The sequence below is a fragment of the Hyperoodon ampullatus genome, assembly GCF_949752795.1.
Source record: "Hyperoodon ampullatus genome assembly, chromosome: 17".
NCBI lineage: Eukaryota > Metazoa > Chordata > Mammalia > Artiodactyla > Ziphiidae > Hyperoodon > Hyperoodon ampullatus.
Window position 1 is genome coordinate 77360370 of NC_136930.1, and position 20154 is coordinate 77380523.

The window sequence follows — 20154 nt, forward strand, 5'->3', positions numbered from 1 at the left end:
AGCCGCAGGACAGTCATCCCAAACGGCCGCAGCCCCACCTCTCCGCGGACCGGAAGTGCGGAAACCGGCGCCGCCGGGAACCCTGGGAGAACCGTCGTTCTCCGGCACCGGAAATGGGAGGCGGCGCTCCGGAAACCGTAGGACTCTGGAGGTCGGAAGTGGGGCATCCGGACCGCCGGGAACTGTGGTTCTCCAGAGAGCGGAAACGGGGCTAGCGGCCGAGCGGCATGGCGGGGCTGGAGCTTCTGTCGGACCAGGGCTACCGGGTGGACGGGCGGCGCGCCGGGGAGCTGCGTAAGATCCAGGCGCGGATGGGTGTATTCGCGCAGGCCGACGGCTCGGCCTACATCGAGCAGGGCAACACCAAGGCGCTAGCGGTGGTCTACGGGCCTCACGAGGCGAGTGGGCGCGCGCGAGCCGGGCTTCCTCCGGGGCGGGCAGAGACTGCGGGGTGCGCGGGGCGCCAGGCTGAGCAGAGGCTCGGGAGGTGAGGCCGGCGCGCGCCTCCGTGTGGGGCCGCGGCCAGAGTTCTAACCGTGTGATGCACGATGGAACCTGCCTTTCTCATCGGCCACCGTCCCCTGCGCCCTCCACTCTTTGCTATTCCTAAACCCGCCAGGTGCGCTCCCACTCGCTCCCTCATCTACTCCGACGTCACCCGCCGGTGACACCTTCCCAGATCACCTGTCAGATTCCCTCCCCTACATTCACACACTTCCTGCTTTTCTGCACCCGCCTCCTCAGACATCAATTTAACTTATTTCTCACCGTTTGTCTCCCCACTGGAACAAACTCCGTGAGGACAGGGACTGTAAATACAGCCGCCTGGGTATATTGCCACTCCAGCGCTGGAAGCGTAAGGCCAGAGGGGTGGAAGAGTAAGCATGACGCGCCTGCAGATCAGAAAGGCTGATGGTGGGGAGGATGGGGAGTATTTCCAAATGAGATTGAGAGATCTGTAGAACAGGGAAAAGATTGAGGATTTTTGCCTCATACGTGGTGGGAAGCCTTTAAAGGTAAGTAGTATGTGTATTGCCTAGAGAAGGCAGAGTCAGACTTGATATTTGTAAACGGACTCTGATACAAACAGAGAGTGGGTTGGGAGAAGATGAGTCAAGGAGGGAAACAGGGAGGCCTGTGAGGAGAGAGATGAGATCCAGAGGTGATGGGAGCTTGGAGACTGGCCCGGTGGCCCTCCCTCAGGCTATGTTTTGGAGGTAAGGTAGTTGTTTGTTGAGATGCTGCAGATAGAAGGAGGGGAGGGAGGGAGGCCAAGGCTCAGGGCAAGAGCCAGAGGAAGGGGTAGTGTGAGCTGGGAGGAGTGGGCCTGGCTCACGTGTCCTCCCCCAACCCTCCCCCAGATCCGGGGCTCCCGGGCACGAGCCCTGCCTGACAGGGCCCTGGTGAACTGTCAGTATAGTTCTGCGACCTTCAGCACAGGCGAGCGCAAGCGGCGGCCACATGGGGACCGTAAATCCTGCGAGATGGGCCTGCAGCTGCGTCAAACCTTCGAGGCAGCCATCCTTACACAACTGCATCCACGCTCCCAGATTGATATCTATGTGCAGGTGAGAGACAGCAGCCCTCAACCCAGGGAGGGGAGAGAGGAGGAGGAGGGTGTGTGTGTGGGGGGGGATGGGGTCAGCGGCCTAATGGACTGATGCCACTGGGGGGGGGGGGGGTCCCTGCAGGTGCTGCAGGCAGATGGTGGGACCTACGCGGCTTGTGTGAATGCAGCCACGCTGGCAGTGTTGGATGCAGGGATACCCATGCGGGACTTTGTGTGTGCCTGCTCAGCTGGCTTTGTGGATGGAACAGCCCTGGCAGACCTCAGCCACGTGGAGGAAGCAGCTGGTGGCCCCCAGCTGGCCCTGGCCCTGCTACCGTCCTCAGGCCAGATTGCACTGCTTGAGATGGACGCCAGGCTGCATGAGGACCACCTGGAGCAGGTGCTAGAGGCTGCTGCCCGGGCCGCCCGAGATGTACATACCCTACTGGACCGTGTGGTCCGGCAGCACGTCCAGGAGGCCTCTGTCTTGCTGGGGGACTGAGCACATGGCCACCCAGGGCCAAAATAAAACCCACGCACACTCCACTGTACTTTGGTCTCTCCCCGCAGCACTTCAATGCCCTCAGAGCCTGGCCTGGTGCTGGCTCCAGGGGTGACTAAGGATGCTCCCCCACACGTGAACTGCGTACCCCTTGCAGCCTCACGAGTCAAAGCCTGAACAAGGAGGGGATGTCCCTGGGTGAGGAGAGTGGCTTGGGCCAGGAAGGGATCAAGGCAGCTGAGCAGTGAGACATGGCCTGAGACCGTGGAGTCTGTCATTCTCAGCCCGGCACATCCAGCGCCCTGAGCACAAGTGCTGAGTGAGAGCTCAGCTGGCTGTGGTATCCCCCGTGGTGATGTAGGGGCCCATATCCCACATGCTCTGGATTATGGCTTACACGGAATGCTCTCTTTCCCCCTAGGAGTCCCTTGGGTCTGTCCTGCTACTTACCTTGGGCTCCAAAAGGACAACAGACACATGATCTAGCCTGGAGTCTTCTCAGCTCTGATGCTTTCTCAGTCAGACACAGACACTCCCTGCCGCCCCACCACTGCCCCTCCCTCTTCACACTCCCCTTCTCCCACCCCTTGCCCTCAGACCTGCCTGAGCCCCTGCAGCCTGCCCAGGGGCTGCTTCTCCTCCAGTATCCCAGGCACCTCCTGGCCTGGACAGGGGTGCGCCCCACTTTCTACTTAACACACCTCAGCTCCTTTGACACCCCTTTGGCCAGTAGTATCACGCACCTTCCTCCCTGTGGTCATCTGACCCCAGTGACCTCGGTTCTGGGCACACGCTGTGATTCCACTCGGCTGTTTTTGGTGACCGACATCCATAGGAAAGGGTCCGCCAATGCCTTGGTCTCTCAGTTCACGGAAGCCCCCTCACTTCCCAGCACAGCATTCAGACCTGTGGTTGCCAGTGGCAGCACCTTCAGAAATCTTCCGGCGTCTATGCTCTGGTCGCCGCTTCCGGATTTCCTCCCATCTGCCCTACTCATCGTCCTACTCTGATTCCCCTTCGAGCCGAGCTTTCTCGAGCGGCCCGTCGTCTTCACTGTCCTCCGACGTTGCACCATGCCGTCGGCCTGCCTGGAGGACGCTCTCCGCAGGCGGGGAAACCCAGACCCGGGTCCCGCTCCCTCCACAGCGGCTCTGCTCTGGGCATGCGCGGCGGCGGTGCGGGGCGACTAGGGGGACGGCGCAGGCGCAGCGGCGTGAGGGCCGTCGGGACCGGAAGTGGGGGTCGGCGTGCAGTCCGGGGTCTGACAGGAGAGGCGTGCCCGGCCGGCGGCCGTACCTGACAGCGGGAGCGCGGTCCCGGAGCCGCCCGGCCCTGCGATGGGCCTCCTGTCGGACCCGGTGCGCCGGCGCGCGCTTGCCCGCCTCGTGCTGCGCCTCAACGCGCCACTCTGGTGAGGGCGGGGGCCCCTCCGGCAGCGCGTGCCGGTCTCCTCCCGCCCGCCGGCATCACTCGGGGCCTCAGGCCTGGGGCTCAGCTCTCCCGTCCGGCGTCCCGGGTACCGGCACTCTGGGTCCCGCAGACATGCTCCCTCCACCCCCAGTGCAGAGGTAGAGGCTGCGGGCCGGGGTGCCAGGGCCCGCTAACGCTCCGGTGGTCCCTCCGTCCCTCTCCCCGCAGCGCGCTGAGCTACGTGGCGGGCATCGCCTGGTTCCTGGCGCTGGCTTTCCCGCCGCTGACCCAGCGCACTTACATGTCGGAGAACGCCATGGGCTCCACCATGGTGGAGGAGCAGTTTGCGGGCGGAGAGCGTGCCCGAAGCTTTGCCCGGGACTTCGCTGCGCACCGCAGGAAGTCGGGGTGAGCGACAGAGCCGTGGGTATGGGGGAAGCAGTGCCAGTCAAGGCCAGAGAGCTCTGCTCAGAAGCTCCCTTTGTGTTTCCAGGGCTCTGCCAGTGGCTTGGCTGGAGCGGACGATGCGGTCAGTGGGGCTGGAGGTCTACACGCAGAGTTTCTCCCGGAAACTGCCCTTTCCAGATGAGACTCACGAGCGCTATGTACTGGGCGGGGGGGGGAGGCGGGTCGTGGGAGGGGGGGAGGGGGTTGTGCCTGCGACCAAAAAGCACCTTGAGGGGGTGGCCTTGGGGCCAGGAAGCTCAATGGGGGCGGGGGGATGTCTTGGGGCCAGAGAAGTCACTGGTGGGCATTCTAGGGCTAAAGGGGAGGGGTTTCAGCCATCTAGAGCGGGGCCGTGCTGAGGCTTCTCCAATACTGCATACAGATGGTGTCGGGCATCAACGTGTACGGCATCCTTCGGGCACCGCGCGCTGCCAGCACTGAGTCCCTGGTGCTCACCGTGCCCTGTGGCCCTGAGTCTACCAACAGCCAGGCTGTGGGGCTGATGCTGGCACTTGCTGCCCACTTCCGGGGTGAGGCTCAGGGGCTACTGCTGGCAAGGGAGGGCTTGGCCACCGCCTCAGGCCCTGCTGACCCTGCTTTTGGTCTTTAGGGCAGATTTACTGGGCCAAAGACATCATCTTCCTGGTGACAGAACACGACCTTCTGGGCTCTGAGGCTTGGCTTGAAGCCTACCACGACATCAATGTCACTGGTGGGTGTTCTTGCCCTGCCCTGGCCCCCACAGGGCCACTGTCCTCACCAGCCCCTTACTGGCAGCTCATTCACCTGCTTCTACAGGTATGCAGTCATCCCCTCTGCAGGGCCGGGCTGGGGCCATCCAGGCCGCCGTGGCCCTGGAGCTGAGCACTGATGTGGTCACTAGCCTTGACGTGGCTGTGGAGGGACTCAACGGACAGCTGCCCAACCTGGACCTGCTCAACCTCTTCCAGACCTTCTGCCAGAAAGGGGGACTCCTGTGCACGCTGCAGGGCAAGGTAGGGCCACCTGCCTGGGGAGCACGGGGCCTGTATGCAGGGTTTATCTGACCTTGTCTCACACTCTCTAAGCTGCAGCCCCAGGACTGGACGTCAGTGGACGGGCCGCTGCAGGGTGTGCAAACGCTGCTGCTCATGGTTCTGCAGCAGGCCTCTGGCCACCCCCACGGCGCCCACGGCCTCTTCCTGCGCTACCGCGTGGAGGCTCTGACTCTCCGTGGCATCAATAGCTTCCGCCAGTATAAGTACGACCTGGTGGCAGTAGGCAAGTAAGTGCCTCTGGTCTCCCCTTTGCATACTCGGGGTGGGCTAGTGGGTGCCTGGGGGTGTCTGGCCAGTCGTGACCCCAGCCCACGCCCGGCAGGGCTCTGGAGGGCATGTTCCGCAAACTCAACCACCTCCTGGAGCGCCTGCACCAGTCCTTCTTCTTCTACCTGCTCCCTGCGCTCTCCCGCTTCGTCTCCATTGGCCTCTACATGCCTGCTGCCGGCTTTTTGCTCCTGGTCCTCGGTCTCAAGATATCCTCTGCTTCCTGCTGTCCGTTTGTGGCCAGCCTCAGGTCCCCCCACTCTAGGCTGGGGAGAGCTCTCCAACGTTGGGGCGGGGGAGTGGGAGTGAGCCCTGGGTCCCCCACTGGGCAGAGCCCATCACACCCCTTGTCAGGGTCCTTGACTCAGCCACGCTCTGGAACTGTGGATGCAGTTGCACGAGGCTGGAGTGGGTCCTGAGGAGGCTGGGGGGACCTCTGGGTCCAGTCCTCCCCTCCCTGCAACACAGGTGACGGCCCCCCACTCCTGCTGTTGGGGCCCCGGGTGGTGGTTACTGCTGCCGCTCAGTCTCAGCCGGTGGAGGGATGGTGAGGATCCTCGGGACTCCCCTGGCCCGGGATCTGTCTCCAAGTGCCCGTGTGCCCTGCAGCGCGTGGGGCTGGCCTCGCTCGTGGCACCCTTGCTGATCTCCCAGGCTGTGGGCCTGGCCCTCTATGTCCTCCCAGTGCTGGGTCAACACGTGGCTGCCCAGCACTTCCCCGTGGCTGAGGCCGAGGCCGTGGTGCTGACGCTGCTGGCCGTCTATGCAGCTGGCCTGGCCCTTCCGCACAGCACCCACTGGTGAGGAGATGGGCTGGATGGGCGCGGGCAGGGTGCACCCTGGACACGCAGGCGGCTGCCCCTGAACCCCTTGCCTCGCAGGGTGCTGAGCACACAGGCCCCGGACAGGAGCTGGATGGCGCTGAAGCTGGTGGCCCTGATCTACCTGGCACTACAGCTGGCCTGCATCACCCTCACCAACTTCTCCCTGGGCTTTCTGCTGGCTGCCACCATGGTGCCCGGCGCTGCACTCACCAAGCCCTCCGGGCCCCGGTATGTGCTGGTCGGTCCCCACCACAAAGCCCGCCGTGACGTGCCCCCCACCTCCAGGGCCTCTGCCCCTCGCCACAGACGCCCCCTCACGCGTCACTCCTCCTCCCCCACCTCAGAGCCCCCCCTTGACCTTACTTCTCCACGCAGGCCACTCTGTGCTGCCCTGCTGGTGCTGACAAGCCCAGCAGCTACGCTCCTGGGCGGCCTGTTCCTGTGGCAGCAGCTGCAGGAGGCACCGCTTTCCCTGGCCGAGGGCTGGCGGCTCTTCCTGGCCGCACTGGCTCAGGGCGTGCTGGAACACCACACGTACGGTGCCCTGCTCTTCCCGCTGCTGGCGCTGGGCCTCTACCCCTGCTGGCTGCTCTTCTGGAATGTGCTCTTTTGGAAGTGATGAAGGCAGGTGGGAATCCCCCACACGTCCCACGTTCTTTCTTTCCTGGGAAATAAACAGTTCGGTTTAGCTGCCCTCCGGGCTCCTGGTCACACTGTCTGCTGTGTACGTGGGGCTCCGGGGCCTGTAGCAAGAGGCTCTGCCTGCGGGATTAGACACCCTGCTCAGCCCCTTCTGGTCCACTTACTGATGGCAGGAGGGAGGGCCTCAGCTGCATCAGCCTTGGGAAGAGGTCCTTGGATGGATGCTTGGGGTGTGGAAGTGGCACAGGCAGACCTGGCCGCAGCCCCAAGTGCACTCTCCCGGCCTTGGAGGTCTCTGCACATCACGGTCCAGTGCTGTGCAAGAGGAAACACGACAGGCAGGGCTGGGAGGCCTGACAGGAGCTGAGACACCCAGAGACCACCCAGCACAGTCTTCAGCGCTGGAGCTAAGAGGTCAAAGGAGCTGGAGCTGGCTCCCTCCAGAGGAGGGGAATGGCGCCCCAGCCAAGGCCAGAACCTCGTGTGGCCTTGGGGTAGAGCAGGAGGCGCCCCTGGCCCAGCTTCCTGGGGGCCAGACCAGCCCAGGCCGGGTGCCCACCCAGCACCACCCAGAGCGGACAGGCCACGGAACAGGGACCACGTGAGCACCGGGGGCTGGCGGGGGGCACTGATGGGCCGGTACACAGAGAGGTCACTGGTTGTACCAAGACCCCTGAAAGGGACTGGGGCGTCCAGTGTCCATTCGGGAGGGGAGGTAAGCAAAGTGTAGCCCTCTAGTGACACCACGGCCACATGAGGCTAAGAGACCTCACGGGAAGGCCATGGTGCCCCTGCCAGCACCCCACAGGGCAGCGAGACCGGTACCACCTCCTACAGGCCTCAGAGTTGGAAGGGAGACAGAGATGCACTGCTTGGAGCATCAGACCAGGACCAGCCTCCCTTCCTTCGGGACCGCATCCCAGGATGGGGCGGCCTGGCAAGTCTCAGGGAGGAAGCTTTGCCCCCGGCCCCTGCCCAGGCCCGCCTCCGTGGTGGGGCTCATCTTCCTGGGGGGCTCCCCTCAACAGCTGGGGGTCCCTGACTCCACAGTGGGGGGCAGCCAATGGAGGGGTTCACTTTGGGGCTTCTTACTGCTGAAGGGCACGTGTGCTCTGTCCAGAGTGAGGGATGGGGTGGGGCAAGGGTGCTGGAGGCCCACTGTGACTAGCAGCCTGGGTTCCATCTGCTTGTCTTCTAGTCATTTTGAGGCTAGAGGAGGACTTGCAGCCCCACACCCAGCACCCCCAGAAGTGCCTCCAGACTGGCCTCTCTCGGAAATCTCCCCTGATAAGGCAGGCACCGCCTGTCTGTGGGCTTCCTGTCTTCCAAGGCGCATAGAGATCTCTGCTCTGCTGTGGTCTCCTGTTGTCTCTGTCTTTGTGGACTGGCATCTAATACAAAATCCCTTCCACACATTTTACCTGCACTTTGGCGCCAGTCAGTCATTTTTAACTGGACTTAGGTAGCCACTTAAAACGCAAATCACGAAAACACCTTACATCATGAAACATACAAGTGAGGACAAAAGCTATCCGATCATCAGTTGTTTTGAGCTTACCCATACACAAGAGGAGGGGGGAGCCATGGGAGTTTTGAAGCTGATATGTTGGGGAAGCAGAATTTCTGCTCTGATTTTCACTGATGTCACTTGTGCAATACATTTTAAAACGAAAGAAAACGTCAGGCTGTAAAGATACAGATGAGACGTACAGGGGATGAGTGTAAGGCCCCGCAGGCTTTACTCTGAGGGTGCTTGATGCTGGCCCCCATGTCCCTTCTCCTTAGTCATGGCACCCTACTTTTTTTTTTTTTTTGGCACCCTACTTTTGACATGAGCACAGGTGCACTGCCAGACTCTGTGCAGCTAGGTGTGGCCGTGTGGCTGCTGTGGCCCACAGGACCTGATCAGAAGCTTCAAGGGTGAATTCCATACAGAGACTTCAAACAGAGGATGGCCCTCTGAGCCGCTTCTTTCTCCTGCCCGGGGCCACGTGGAGCCGGAAGCACGTCTGGGACGTGAGCTCCAGCCCAGGCTGGGGGTGGAGATGAGGAGGGCCTCCCTGACCCTCCAAAGCCCTTGCTAAACGGGTTAGCCGTCGCCCAGGGTTGCTGAACCGGGCTTCATTTGCAAGAAAGAAACAAACTTCTACTGTGCTTAAGTCGTTGTTATTGGAGTTTTCTGACATCTCAGTCTCGCTCACGCATGAGGGACTATTGCTGAGCCCAGCTCACGTGGGGCTCTCAGGCGGTGAGCAGCCGGGTGCATCTAGAAGTATGTGTGTCTATTGTGTTGGTAGTAAGTGCTCATTCCTTGGTCGCTTGCCTCCCATGCCCCAGAAGAGCAGCTCTATGGCACAGGCTTTGTCTTTCTTCCTGCCTCTTTTCCAGCACAGAGCCAGGGATGTGGTGGAATATTCATACGTATTTCTTGAATGAAAGAAGGAAAGAATCAGAGGGAGCCCTTCTGGAGGTCCAGAAGGAAGCCCAGGGGGCAGGCCTTTGGCTTCTACAGGGGCTCCTGTCTTATGATATGGGGTGAGGGCCCGGGAGGTTAAGGTGCAAGACTGGGGAGGTCCTGAGCCAGGCAGGACCCACCTCAGGACACCCAGCAGCTTCCTCACGACCAGACCCTCTGCAGACGTCCTCCTGCAATTGGCTGGCTGTCCCAGGTTTCCTCTGTGCTTCTATCAGACCCTTTGCCAAGTCACCCCATTCCACCTGGGGCTTTAAGGTGGGGCTCCAGGGCTGCCCTGGGGGCCTATCTCTGTGAGCCGCCCCCGCGGGCTCCAGCTGCCCTCATGCCTGCACTCAGATCCTGTCTTTCCTCTAGGCCTCTGTCCTGAGGCCACATCCTGTCACCTCCGCCTCCTGGATGTGCCGTGGTCACCTTTAAGTCATCTCTTCCCAACCTGAACACCTCCCACCCCGCGTGCATCTCCTCCCCTGGTGCCCCCACCCAATCCTGGACCTGCGGTCCACCTCGTCTCTCTTCAGGGGATGCCTATCGCCTCCAGGATAAAATCAAACCTCCTTACCTTGGTCTCCAAGGCCTGCCTGGCCAACTCCTGCCTTGTCCTTCAGAACATTTTTATTGCCCCCCAGAAGGAACCCTGTACCCCACTTCCCCCTCCCCTTTCAGCCCCTGGCACCGTTAACCTACTTTCTGCTGCTATAGATTTGCCGAATCTGGACTTTCATATGAATGGATTCACGCAGTACAGTAGTACCCCTTACCTTCGGGGCTTGTGTTCCAAGACTCCCAGGGGATGCCTGAACCCCTGGATAGTACTGAATTCTATCTGTTCGTACCTTCCACCCACAAACTTAATGCTTTTTCCATCTTAACCAAATTCTTATCACGCACTGCGGCCATAACTTTTGCAGTTTTTGAGGTGCACCAGCAAAACTAGCACGGATTTCTTTTTCCTTCACAGTTTCACGGATAGAAGATTGTTTCTTAGCGTAGATCTTAGCAACCACAGCATACAATTTTTTTCCTTTCTTTATTAAGTTGAGGACTTTCACCTTTTCGCTTAAAGGAAGCACTTCATTTCACTTAAAGGCTTCTCTTTGGTGTACCTGAATCACAAGCATCACTACTCTTGCACTTTGAAGCCATTCTTAAGTAAAATAAGGGTCACTAAACGTAAAACAGCTAGCTAGTGGGAAGCAGCCGCATTGCACAGGGAGATCAGCTCTGTGCTCTGTGACCACCTAGAGGGGTGGGATAGGGAGTGTGGGAGGGAGATGCAAGGGGGAAGGGATATGGGGATATATGTGTGCATAGAGCTGATTCACTTTGTTATATGGCAGAAACTAACACAACATTGTAAAGCAATTATACTCCAATAAAGATGTGAAAAAACAAAAGGGTCACTTACTTGAATACAGACACTGTGATGCCTCCACAGTTGATCTGATAACCCAGATGGCTACTAAGTGACTAGTGGGCAGGATATACTGGACAAAGGGATCATTTGTGTCCCAGGCAAGACAGAGGGGCGGGTGCAAGCTTTCATCACTCTCCTCGGTATGGGAAGTATTAGCATGTTAGCAATATTAAGACTTCCAACCTGTGAACACAGGATGTCCTTACATTTATTTAGGGCTTCTTTAATTTCTTTCAGTAATGTTTTATAATTTTCAGTGTATAAAGGTTGTTAAATTTCTTCTTAAGTATATAATTTTTTCTTTTAATTTATTTTTGGCTGCACTGGGTCTTCGTTGCTGCACGCAGGCTTTCTCTAGTGGTAGCGAGTGGGGGCTACTCTGCTGTGGTGCGTGGGCTGCTCATTGCGGTGGCTTCTCTTGTGGAGCACGGGCTCTAGGCGCATGGGGTTCAGTAGTTGCAGCACGCGGAACTGCAGATACAGAGGGCTGACTGTAGAGTTATAGGTGGATTTTCAACTTTGCAGAGGGTCGGGCGCCCCTAACCCCTGCGTTGTTCAAGGGTCAGCTGTGAAATAGTAGTTGTGGTACGTGGGCTCAGTAGTTGTGGCTTGCGGGCTTAGCTGCTCCTCAGTGTGTGGGATCTTCCCAGACCAGGGATCGAGCCCATCTGCCCTGCATTGGTAGGCGGATTCTTAACCACTGCGCCACCAGGGAAGTCCCCTAAGTATTTAATTTTTTGATGCTATTGTAAATATAATTAGTTTCTTAATTTCATTTTCAGTTTGTTCATTGCTGGTGTATAGAAACACAACTGATTTCCGTATATTGATCTTCAGTCAAACTTGATGAACTCATCCATTATCTCTAATAGCAATAGTTTGTGTGTTCCTTAGGATTTCACAGTTGACCCTTGAACAATGCAGGGGTTGGGGCGCCGACCCTCTGCAAAGTTGAAAATCCACCTATAGCTCTACAGTCAGCCCTCCGTATCTGCAGTTTCGAATCCTCAGATTCAACCAACTGCAGGTGGTGTAGTACTGTAGTGTGTATTTAGCAAAAAAAATCTGAGTATAAGTGGACCTGCGCAGTTCAAGCCCATGTTGTTCATGGGTCAATTGTATGTAATTCATGTGATCTGAAAATATAATATCATTTCTTCCTTTCAAATTTAGATGCTTATTTTATAGTCCTGCCTAATTGCCCTGGATAGACCCTCCTATATAATGCTGAATAGAAGTGGCAAGAACCAACATCCTTCTCTTCCTTCTAATCTCACTAGGAAAGCTTTCAGTCTTGCACCATTGAGTATATTAGCCATGAGGTTTTCATAGATGTCCTTTACCAGGTTGAGGAAGTTGCCCTGTATTCCTGTTTTTTTGAGGTTTTTATCATGAAAATGTGTTGGATTTTTTTTCAAAAGCTTTTTCTGTGTCTACTGTAATGATCAAATGTGGTCCTTTTCCCTTTATTACTATTATGTGTTATATTGCGTGTTTTCTTATACACTGATTGATGTTTACATTGATTTATCTTTACATTACTGAGATAAATCCCACTGGGAAAAAGATGTACTGCATTTTTCAAGCATTGGGTTGAGTTTGCTAACATTTTGTTGAGGATTTTTGTATCTATATTCATATAGGATATTGGCCTGTAGCTTTCTTTCTTATGATATTTTGTCTAGTTTTAGTGTCAGGGTAATACTGATCTCAAATAATGAGTTGGGAAGTATTCCCTCATCTTCTATTTCTTGGAGGAGTTTGTGAAGTATTGGAGTTAAGTCTTCCTTAATTTTGGTAGAATTCACCAGTGAAGCCATCTCATCCTGGGCATTTTTTTTCTGGGAAGTTTTTGTTGTTGTTGTTGTTGTTATTTAATTACTAGTTCAGTTTCTTTACTTGTTATTGGTCTATTTAGATTTTCTACTTCTTCTTGAGTCAGTTTTGGCAGTTTGTATCTTTCTAGGAATCTGGCTGTTTCATATAGGTCATCTAATTTGGGGGCATAAATTATTTACGGTGTTCCCTTATAATTTTTATTTCAGTGAGGTTGGTAGTAATGTCACTTTTTTCATTTCTAATTTTAGCAATTTGAGTCTTCTCTTTTTATCTTAGTGAGTCAAGCTACAGGTGTGTCATTTTTGTTGATCTTTTTAAAGAATCAACTTTTAGTTTATTTTCTCTGTTGTTTTTCTATTCTTTATTTCAATTGTTTCTGCTCTAATCTTTATTATTTCCTTCCTTCTGCTTACTTTGGGCTTAGATTGTCTACTTTTTGTAGTTTTTAAATTTAGAATGTTAGGTTATTTATTTAAGATCTTATTATTTATTTATTTTTATTTTTATTTTTATTTTTTGTGATACGCGGGCCTCTCACTGTTGTGGCCTCTCCCATTGCGGAGCACAGGCTCCGGACGCGCAGGCTCAACGGCCATGGCTCACGGGCCCAGCCGCTCCGCGGCATGTGGGATCCTCCCGGACCGGGGCACGAACCCGCGTCCCGTGCATTGGCAGGCGGACTCTCAACCACTGCGCCACCAGGGAAGCCCTATTTTTTTTTAATACAGTAATTTAAAGCTCTAAATTTCCCTCTTAGCAGCTCTCTTGATGGTGCTAAGTTTTAGTATGTTGTGTTTTTGTTTTTATTCATCTCAGAGTATTTTCTAATTTTCCCTGTGATTTCTTTTTTTTTAATTTAATTTTTATTTTTGGCTGTGTTGGGTCTTCGTTGCTGCACACGGGCTTTTCTCTAGTTGTTGTGAGCAGGGGCTACTCTTCATTGCGGTGCATGGCTTCTCATTGCCTTGGCTTTTCTTGTTGCAGAACACAGGCTCCAGACGCGTGGGCTTCAGTAGTTGTGACCCACGGGCTCTAGAGTGCAGGCTCGGTAGTTGTGGCTCACGGGCTTAGTTGGTCTGCAGCATGTGGGATCTTCCCAGGCCAGGGATTGACCCCATGTCCTCTGCATTGGCAGGCAGATTCTAAACCACTGAGCCACCAGGGAAGTCCCTCCCTGTTATTTCTTCTTTGACTAATTGTTTATTTAGGAGTATGTCATTTAATTTTCACATACTTGTGAATTTCCCTACTCTCCTTCTGTTATTGATTTCTAATTTCATTCTGTTGTAGTCAGAAAACATACTTTGTATGCTTTTACTACTCTTAAATTTATTGAGACTTGTTTTATTGCCTAACATATGATCTATCCTGAAGAATATTCCATGTGCACTTGGGAAGAATATGTACTCTTCTGTTGTTGGAGTGTTTCATTGCTGCCCGTTACGTCTAGTTGGCTTATTGTGTTGTTCAAGTCTTCTCTTTCCCTGCTGATATTCTGTCTAGCTGTTCTATCCATTACTGAAAGTGGGGTACTGAAGTCTCCAACTGTTATGTTAAATTTTCTATTTCTCCTTTCAGTTATGTCCAGTTTTGCTTCATGTATTTTGGGGCTCTGTTAGGCAAATATATCTCTATAGCTGTCATTTCTTCTTGATGAATTGATCCTTTTTTCATTATAAAATGTCCTTCTTTAACTCTAATATAAACATTTGTCTTAAAGTTTATATTGTCTGATATTAGTGTAGCCCCTCCAGCTCTGCTTTGGTTACTGTTGGTGTGGCATCCTTTTTTCCAAATTTTACTTTCTATTTGTGTCTTTGAATATAAAGTGTGTTTCTTATAGGCATTATATAGTTGGATCATGACTTTAAAAAGAAAAATCCACTGTGCCAATCTCTGCCCTTTAACTGGAGACTTTAATCCATTTACGTTTAATGGTACAGTACAATTTATACCTGCTATCTTGATATTTGCTCTCTATGTATCTTATGTCTTTTTTGCCCCCAATTTCTTCATTATTGTCTTGTGTGTGTGTGTGTGTGTGTGTGTGTGTGTGTGTGTGTGTTTTATTTTCCAGGGTACAACTTTAATTCCTTTGTTATTTCTTTGACTATATTTTTTGAGTCATTTTCTTAGTGGTTACCCTTGGGATTACAACTGACATCTTAATTTGTAACAATCTGATTTAGATGAACATTATATCAATTTTAACTCTCTTAAAAGATGTTGCTCCTGTATTACTGTTTCCCCCTTCTTTATTTATTGCCACATATTCCACCACATATATTCTGTGTCTATACCCATAGATTTTTTTTTTTTTTTTTTTGGCCTCACCACACAGCTTGTGAGATCTTAGTTGTGGCGCATGGGCTTAGTTGCCCCGTGGCAAGTGGGATCTTCCTGGATCAGGGCTTGAACCCATGTCCCCTGGATTGGCAGGCAGATTCTTAACCATTGCGCCACCAAGGAAGTCCCTGCCCCCTTGTTTTGAGAGATGATTTTGCCAGATATAGAATTCTCGGTTGGGAAGTTTGTTCTTTCAGCACTTGGAATATGTCATACCACCGCCTTCTGGCCTCCATGGTTTCTGGTATGAAATCTTCTGTTAATTTTATTGAGGACCACTTATATGTGATGAGTCACTTCTCTCTTGCTGCTTTCAAGATTCCTTTTCTTTGCTTTTCAACAATGTATAATGTGTACAGGTGTGGACCTCTTTTGCTTCATCCTGCTTGGAGTTTTTTTTAACTTCCTGGATGTATAGATCCATGTTTTTCATCAAACTCGGCAAGTTTTCAGTCACAATTTCTTCAAATATTCTTTTGGCCCCTCTTTCCCCTCTGCTCCTGAGAATTATGTATAGGTTGGTACGCTTAATGGTGTCCCACAGGTCTCTGAGGCTCTGTTGATTTTTCTCTCTCTCTATTTTTTTTTTCTGTTTTGCAGACCAGACAATCTCAACTGACCTAACTTCAAGTTTGCTAATTCTTTCTTCTACCTGCTCAAATCTGCAGTAGAACCCCATAAGTTAAAATTTTCAATTCCATTATTGTACATTTCAACTCCATAACTTCCATTTGGATCCTGTTTATTCCTTTTTACTGACATCCTCTATTTGATGAGATATCATTCTCATACTTTCCTCTAGTTCTTTAGACATAATGGTTTCCTTTAGCTCTTTGAACATATTTTTCAATTTGTTTTTTATTAAACTTTTTATTTTTTAATTTTTATTGGAGTATAGTTGACTTACAATATTGTGTTAGTTTCTGCTGCACAGCAAAGTGAATCAGTTATACATATACACATATCCACTCTTTTTTAGATTCTTTTCCCATATAGGTCATTATAGAGTATTGAGTAGAGTTCCCTGTGCTATACAGTGGGTCATCAGTCCTCATTAATTATCTATTTTATACATAGTAGTATGTATATGTCAATCTCAATCTTCCAATTTATCCCCCCCAAACATATTTAAATAGTTAAGATTCCCCAGAGATAGTTTCTATTGATTGGTTCTTTTTTCCCTGTTTATAGGCCAGACCTTCTTGTTTCTTTGGATGTCTCATAATTTTTTGTTGAAAACTAGATATTTTAAATGATACAATGTGGCATTTCTGGAAATCAGATTCCAGGTTTTGTTGCTGTTGCTGCTATGGTAGTTGTATTTGTGTATTGGCTTTTCTGAACTAATTCTGTCAAGTCTATTATTTGTCATGGGTAGCCACTGAAGTCTCTACCTGGTTAGCTTAGTGGTCAGATAAATGATTGGACAGAAATTTCCTTAAGTGTCTGGAACCAATAAATCTCTGTCATTCCCAAGTGGCTCTGTGTGTATGTGGGACATGCTCTCGGAATTCAGCCAGGCAGTTTACAACTCTGCTTTAGGCTTCACCTGTGCACACTCAAGGTCAGCCAGAAGTGAGCACTTAGGGCTTTTTCAAGTCTTTCATGAGTATATGCACAGCCCTACTTATGTTTTTGACCATCTGTATTCCGGAAATTTGTAGGGCTTTTCAACGCCCCTGTGGACAATGTATTCCCCAGTTCTTCCTTTTAAGTTCTTTGGTTAGTCTGTTATTTGCCCCAGCTGTTCTCCATTGCCTCAGGGAGATAACAGCTTTGAAACTACAACACTTGCCCTTAATTGCCTTCAACAGCCTCGGGGAATAGGCTACTAGCACCGGGCAAGTTGAGTGGGTTCGGCAAGAGGGGCCTTCCAGCGGGTCATCTGACCGGTTAAATAATATCAATGCTTTGCAGTGAGGGTGTTCTGCCACCGCGCCAGGTCTGGAAATGTTGCTGGACGAAAGTGTGCTATGGCTTCGAAAAGCGGTGGATTCCGGGTTGGGGGCGTCCGGGCGTGGGGGGCGCAGCACCGCTGAGCCCCGGAGACCAGCGGCGGGATCACGGAAACCAGGGTTGTTGAGAGTTGTCACGGCGATAGAGAGACGCAGCGAGGACCCGCCCAACCGCTAGTTTCCACGACGACCGGAGTAGCGCGGCGAGGCGGCGCGCGACCCTGACTGACAGAGCCCCGCCTCGCCCCCGCCCCGCCCCCTCCCACGCTCCCCGGTTCTCGCGAGGTTTAAGCTCTTTCGGCGCCGCAGAGGCCCACGGTAGCGGTGGCCGCGCTGAAGAGGGGCAATATGGCGGCAGCGGCGGTGGCTTCGGTTCGCGGGTTGGTACTGGGCCCGCGGGGCGCGGGGCTGCCGGGCGCGCGGTCCCGGGGTCTGCTGAGCGGTTCGCGGCCCGGGCAGCTCCCACTGCGGACACCCCAGGTGAGAGCTGGTCTTAACCCTGGCCGCCGCGCGGCCCCGCAGCCCGGTGAAGGTCACCGCTGGGAGGCTCCGGGCGCGGGCCGGGCAGCGCGGGAGCAGCCTCCGCACCCGGGCCCCCACCCCGGCCGGACCCCCGCTGCCTGCCGACCTTGGGAGCAGGGCTGGGCTCCCACCCCTCCGAGCAGCACAGGCACCTGGTGCCGAGCGTGGGGAGCGGCGGGGCGGGCTCGCTGCCGGCTCGGGACTGGGCGCTTCCCCGGGGGGCGCGCCCAGGCCCGCTCCCTCTCCGGCCTTCCTGACTGGGCCCGCGTCCTAAAGTGACCTCAGCCTGATCTCGGCCAGCTGCTTGTGACCTTGGCCTGCCCCAGCACCCTTGCTCACTTCGGCCCGATACCTGGCCCAGGATCTAAGAAGACGCCTCACAAACCCCCCCCTCTCAGGGCTGAATTCCGGTCGAGGGGGTCCGCAGCGGGGAGGGTGGGGAGGGCAGTGGCGCGGGAGGTGGCCGGTGCTGGGTGCCTGAGTTGGGAGAGGTAGGCGCTGAGAGTCAGATCCCCAGGTCGGGCTGGGTGGTGTTCTGGCAGGCGCTGAGCGGGACTCTTGCAGGCAGTGTCCCTGTCGTCGAAGTCTGGCCCGTCCCGGGGCCGGAAAGTGATTCTGTCAGCGCTGGGCATGCTGGCGGCAGGGGGTGCAGGGCTGGCTGTGGCTCTGCATTCTGCGGTGAGTGCCAGTGACCTGGAGTTGCACCCCCCCAGCTATCCGTGGTCCCACCGCGGCCTCCTCTCCTCCCTGGACCACACCAGGTGTGTGGCTGGCTGGGGGAGTTTCTGGGTGGGCCGGGTGGGGTGGAATCCTCGGCGCCCTTAACCCTTTCTATGTCTCTAGCATCCGGAGGGGTTTCCAGGTGTACAAGCAGGTGTGCTCCTCCTGCCACAGCATGGACTACGTGGCTTACCGCCACCTGGTGGGCGTGTGCTACACAGAGGATGAAGCTAAGGCGCTGGCTGAGGAGGTGGGTACGTGGGGATGCGGAGGACCCACAGATTGGGGCTCCTGCTGTGCTGGACAGCAGAGTTGTGATGGGGCTCTTGGTGGCAGGTGGAGGTTCAGGATGGCCCCAATGAGAACGGGGAGATGTTCATGCGGCCGGGGAAGCTGTCTGACTACTTCCCCAAACCATACCCCAACCCTGAGGCTGCGCGAGCGGCCAACAACGGAGCACTGCCCCCTGACCTCAGCTACGTCGTGCGAGCTAGGTACTGGCCTGCGGTGGGGGGGTGGGGGGTGGGGAGGAAGGGCTGCCTCATGCCAGGGGCTGAGGAGACCCCGATCTGGTCCCAGGCACGGTGGTGAGGACTACGTCTTCTCCCTGCTCACGGGCTACTGTGAGCCACCCACTGGGGTGTCGCTGCGAGAAGGCCTCTACTTCAATCCCTATTTTCCTGGCCAGGCCATTGGCATGGCACCTCCCATCTACAACGAAGTCTTGGAGTTTGATGATGGTGAGAGGCCCCCACGCTGGGGGTGGGCAACCTGGGTCCTACTTTCCCCACTGCCAGGGATGCTCTCCTGGTGTTCTTGGCCCCAGAGTGCCTGCACCTTCCTTGGCTGGGACACTGTGTTTCTGAGGAGGCTCATGGGCAGCCTTGAGGCCGTCTGTGTGCTGGCTGGTGGTAGGGGTGGGTCCCATCCCTTTTGAAGCTGTGGGCAGGAACCCGTCTCTGCCCCATGGTGGAGGATGCTCTTTGGGCTACCCCAAAGTGGGCAGGGACACCCACGGGCAGCTCGTACCACCTGTCCTTGGACCAGGCACCCCAGCTACCATGTCCCAGGTAGCCAAGGACGTGTGCACCTTCCTGCGCTGGACGTCTGAACCAGAACACGACCATCGCAAACGCATGGGGCTCAAGGTGAAAGGGCTGGGCGGAGGGGCACAGTGGGCCTGGGGGAGGGGCTGGGAGCTGGGCAGGGGTCCTTTCCGCCTCCCTCCTCTGAGCCTGCCTTTCCCCCAGATGTTGATGATGATGGGCTTGCTTTTGCCCCTGGTCTATGCCATGAAGCGGCATAAGTGGTCAGTCCTGAAGAGCCGGAAGCTGGCGTATCGGCCACCCAAGTGACCCTGCCCAGTGTCTGCTTGCTGTCCTGCCTGAATGGGTCCTCAAGCCAAGGAGCCACCCTGGGCCTGTTCAGGTCCCAGCTGGCCCTCCTGGCCAAGCCCTTCTTCCTCTGGGACAAGAGGGGAAGGGGCAGGAGACGGGGTTCCAGCTCCAGATCGTTCGGCGCCCATCACGGAAATAAATTAAGTTTCTCAACGTACCCATTTGAGCTACTGTGTGATGGGAGTACAGGTTTGCAGAGGACTCTGGGACTAAGATCCTTGCCCTCAGAGCTCCCAGGGGTGTCCAGTGCAGTGTGGCCAACATTGCCCTGCATGCTGGTGGTCCAGTCAGCACTGAATGTGGGACAAGAAGCGGAGAACAAGCTATTAGAGAAAGTGGCAACACTGACTGGAGTGGAGAGAACCTGGTTACAGGCGGAAGGGGCTTCGCTTGGCTGGACACGGCCCAGGGGCCCAGGGCCCTGCTGCAGTAACCCGCCAGTGTCCGTGTACGGAACCCCTTGGCCTTCATCCTGAAGATGGCAGGGAGCCCTGCGTAGCATTTCAACCGGGGAGAGGCTGGCCTAAAGTAGGAGCTGCAGGAGCTGGTCCTGGGGCTCGGGCAGGCAGGGCCGGGTGGTGGCCGGGAGAGGAGGGGGGCGGGCAGCGCTCAACCTCACCAGGGAAGCGGAGAGGCAGGCGGAGGCCACCCGGAGGTGCTTCTGGTCTCTTGGCTGGGCAGCTGGAGGTGCCGTTGACTCAAGGGTCACGGTCTTTGTGAGGGGACAGCACCTCCTAGCAGTCTACAGGGCGGCTGGGAGTGGGTTCAGGCCACACGGCCAGACAGTGGCCGGGCTCACACAGCTAT

The 20154-nt window shown here is 54.9% G+C and overlaps 3 protein-coding genes across 3 annotated transcripts; all 3 read left to right on the plus strand.

The window, feature by feature from the left end:
* The first annotated feature begins 206 nt into the window (after window positions 1–206).
* EXOSC4 (exosome component 4) lies at window positions 207–2095 on the plus strand. Its single transcript, XM_079722562.1, has 3 exons — window positions 207–398; window positions 1362–1568; window positions 1692–2095. The coding sequence occupies exons 1-3, from the start codon at window positions 228–230 to the stop codon at window positions 2049–2051; spliced, it is 738 nt and encodes a 245-aa protein (XP_079578688.1). The 5' UTR covers window positions 207–227; the 3' UTR covers window positions 2052–2095.
* A 1289-nt stretch (window positions 2096–3384) lies between these two features.
* Window positions 3385–6736, plus strand: GPAA1 (glycosylphosphatidylinositol anchor attachment 1). The gene is made up of 12 exons (XM_079722600.1): window positions 3385–3462; window positions 3690–3869; window positions 3955–4066; window positions 4291–4438; window positions 4519–4620; window positions 4707–4903; window positions 4976–5172; window positions 5268–5444; window positions 5581–5680; window positions 5822–6012; window positions 6094–6264; window positions 6412–6736. The coding sequence occupies exons 1-12, from the start codon at window positions 3389–3391 to the stop codon at window positions 6653–6655; spliced, it is 1893 nt and encodes a 630-aa protein (XP_079578726.1). The 5' UTR covers window positions 3385–3388; the 3' UTR covers window positions 6656–6736.
* Window positions 6737–17041: 10305 nt separating this feature from the next.
* On the plus strand, window positions 17042–19504 carry CYC1 (cytochrome c1). The gene is made up of 7 exons (XM_079722653.1): window positions 17042–17188; window positions 17795–17991; window positions 18074–18200; window positions 18287–18444; window positions 18530–18690; window positions 18998–19098; window positions 19201–19504. Exons 1-7 carry the CDS (start codon window positions 17057–17059, stop codon window positions 19303–19305), a joined length of 981 nt encoding a protein of 326 aa, XP_079578779.1. The 5' UTR covers window positions 17042–17056; the 3' UTR covers window positions 19306–19504.
* Window positions 19505–20154: the final 650 nt, after the last annotated feature.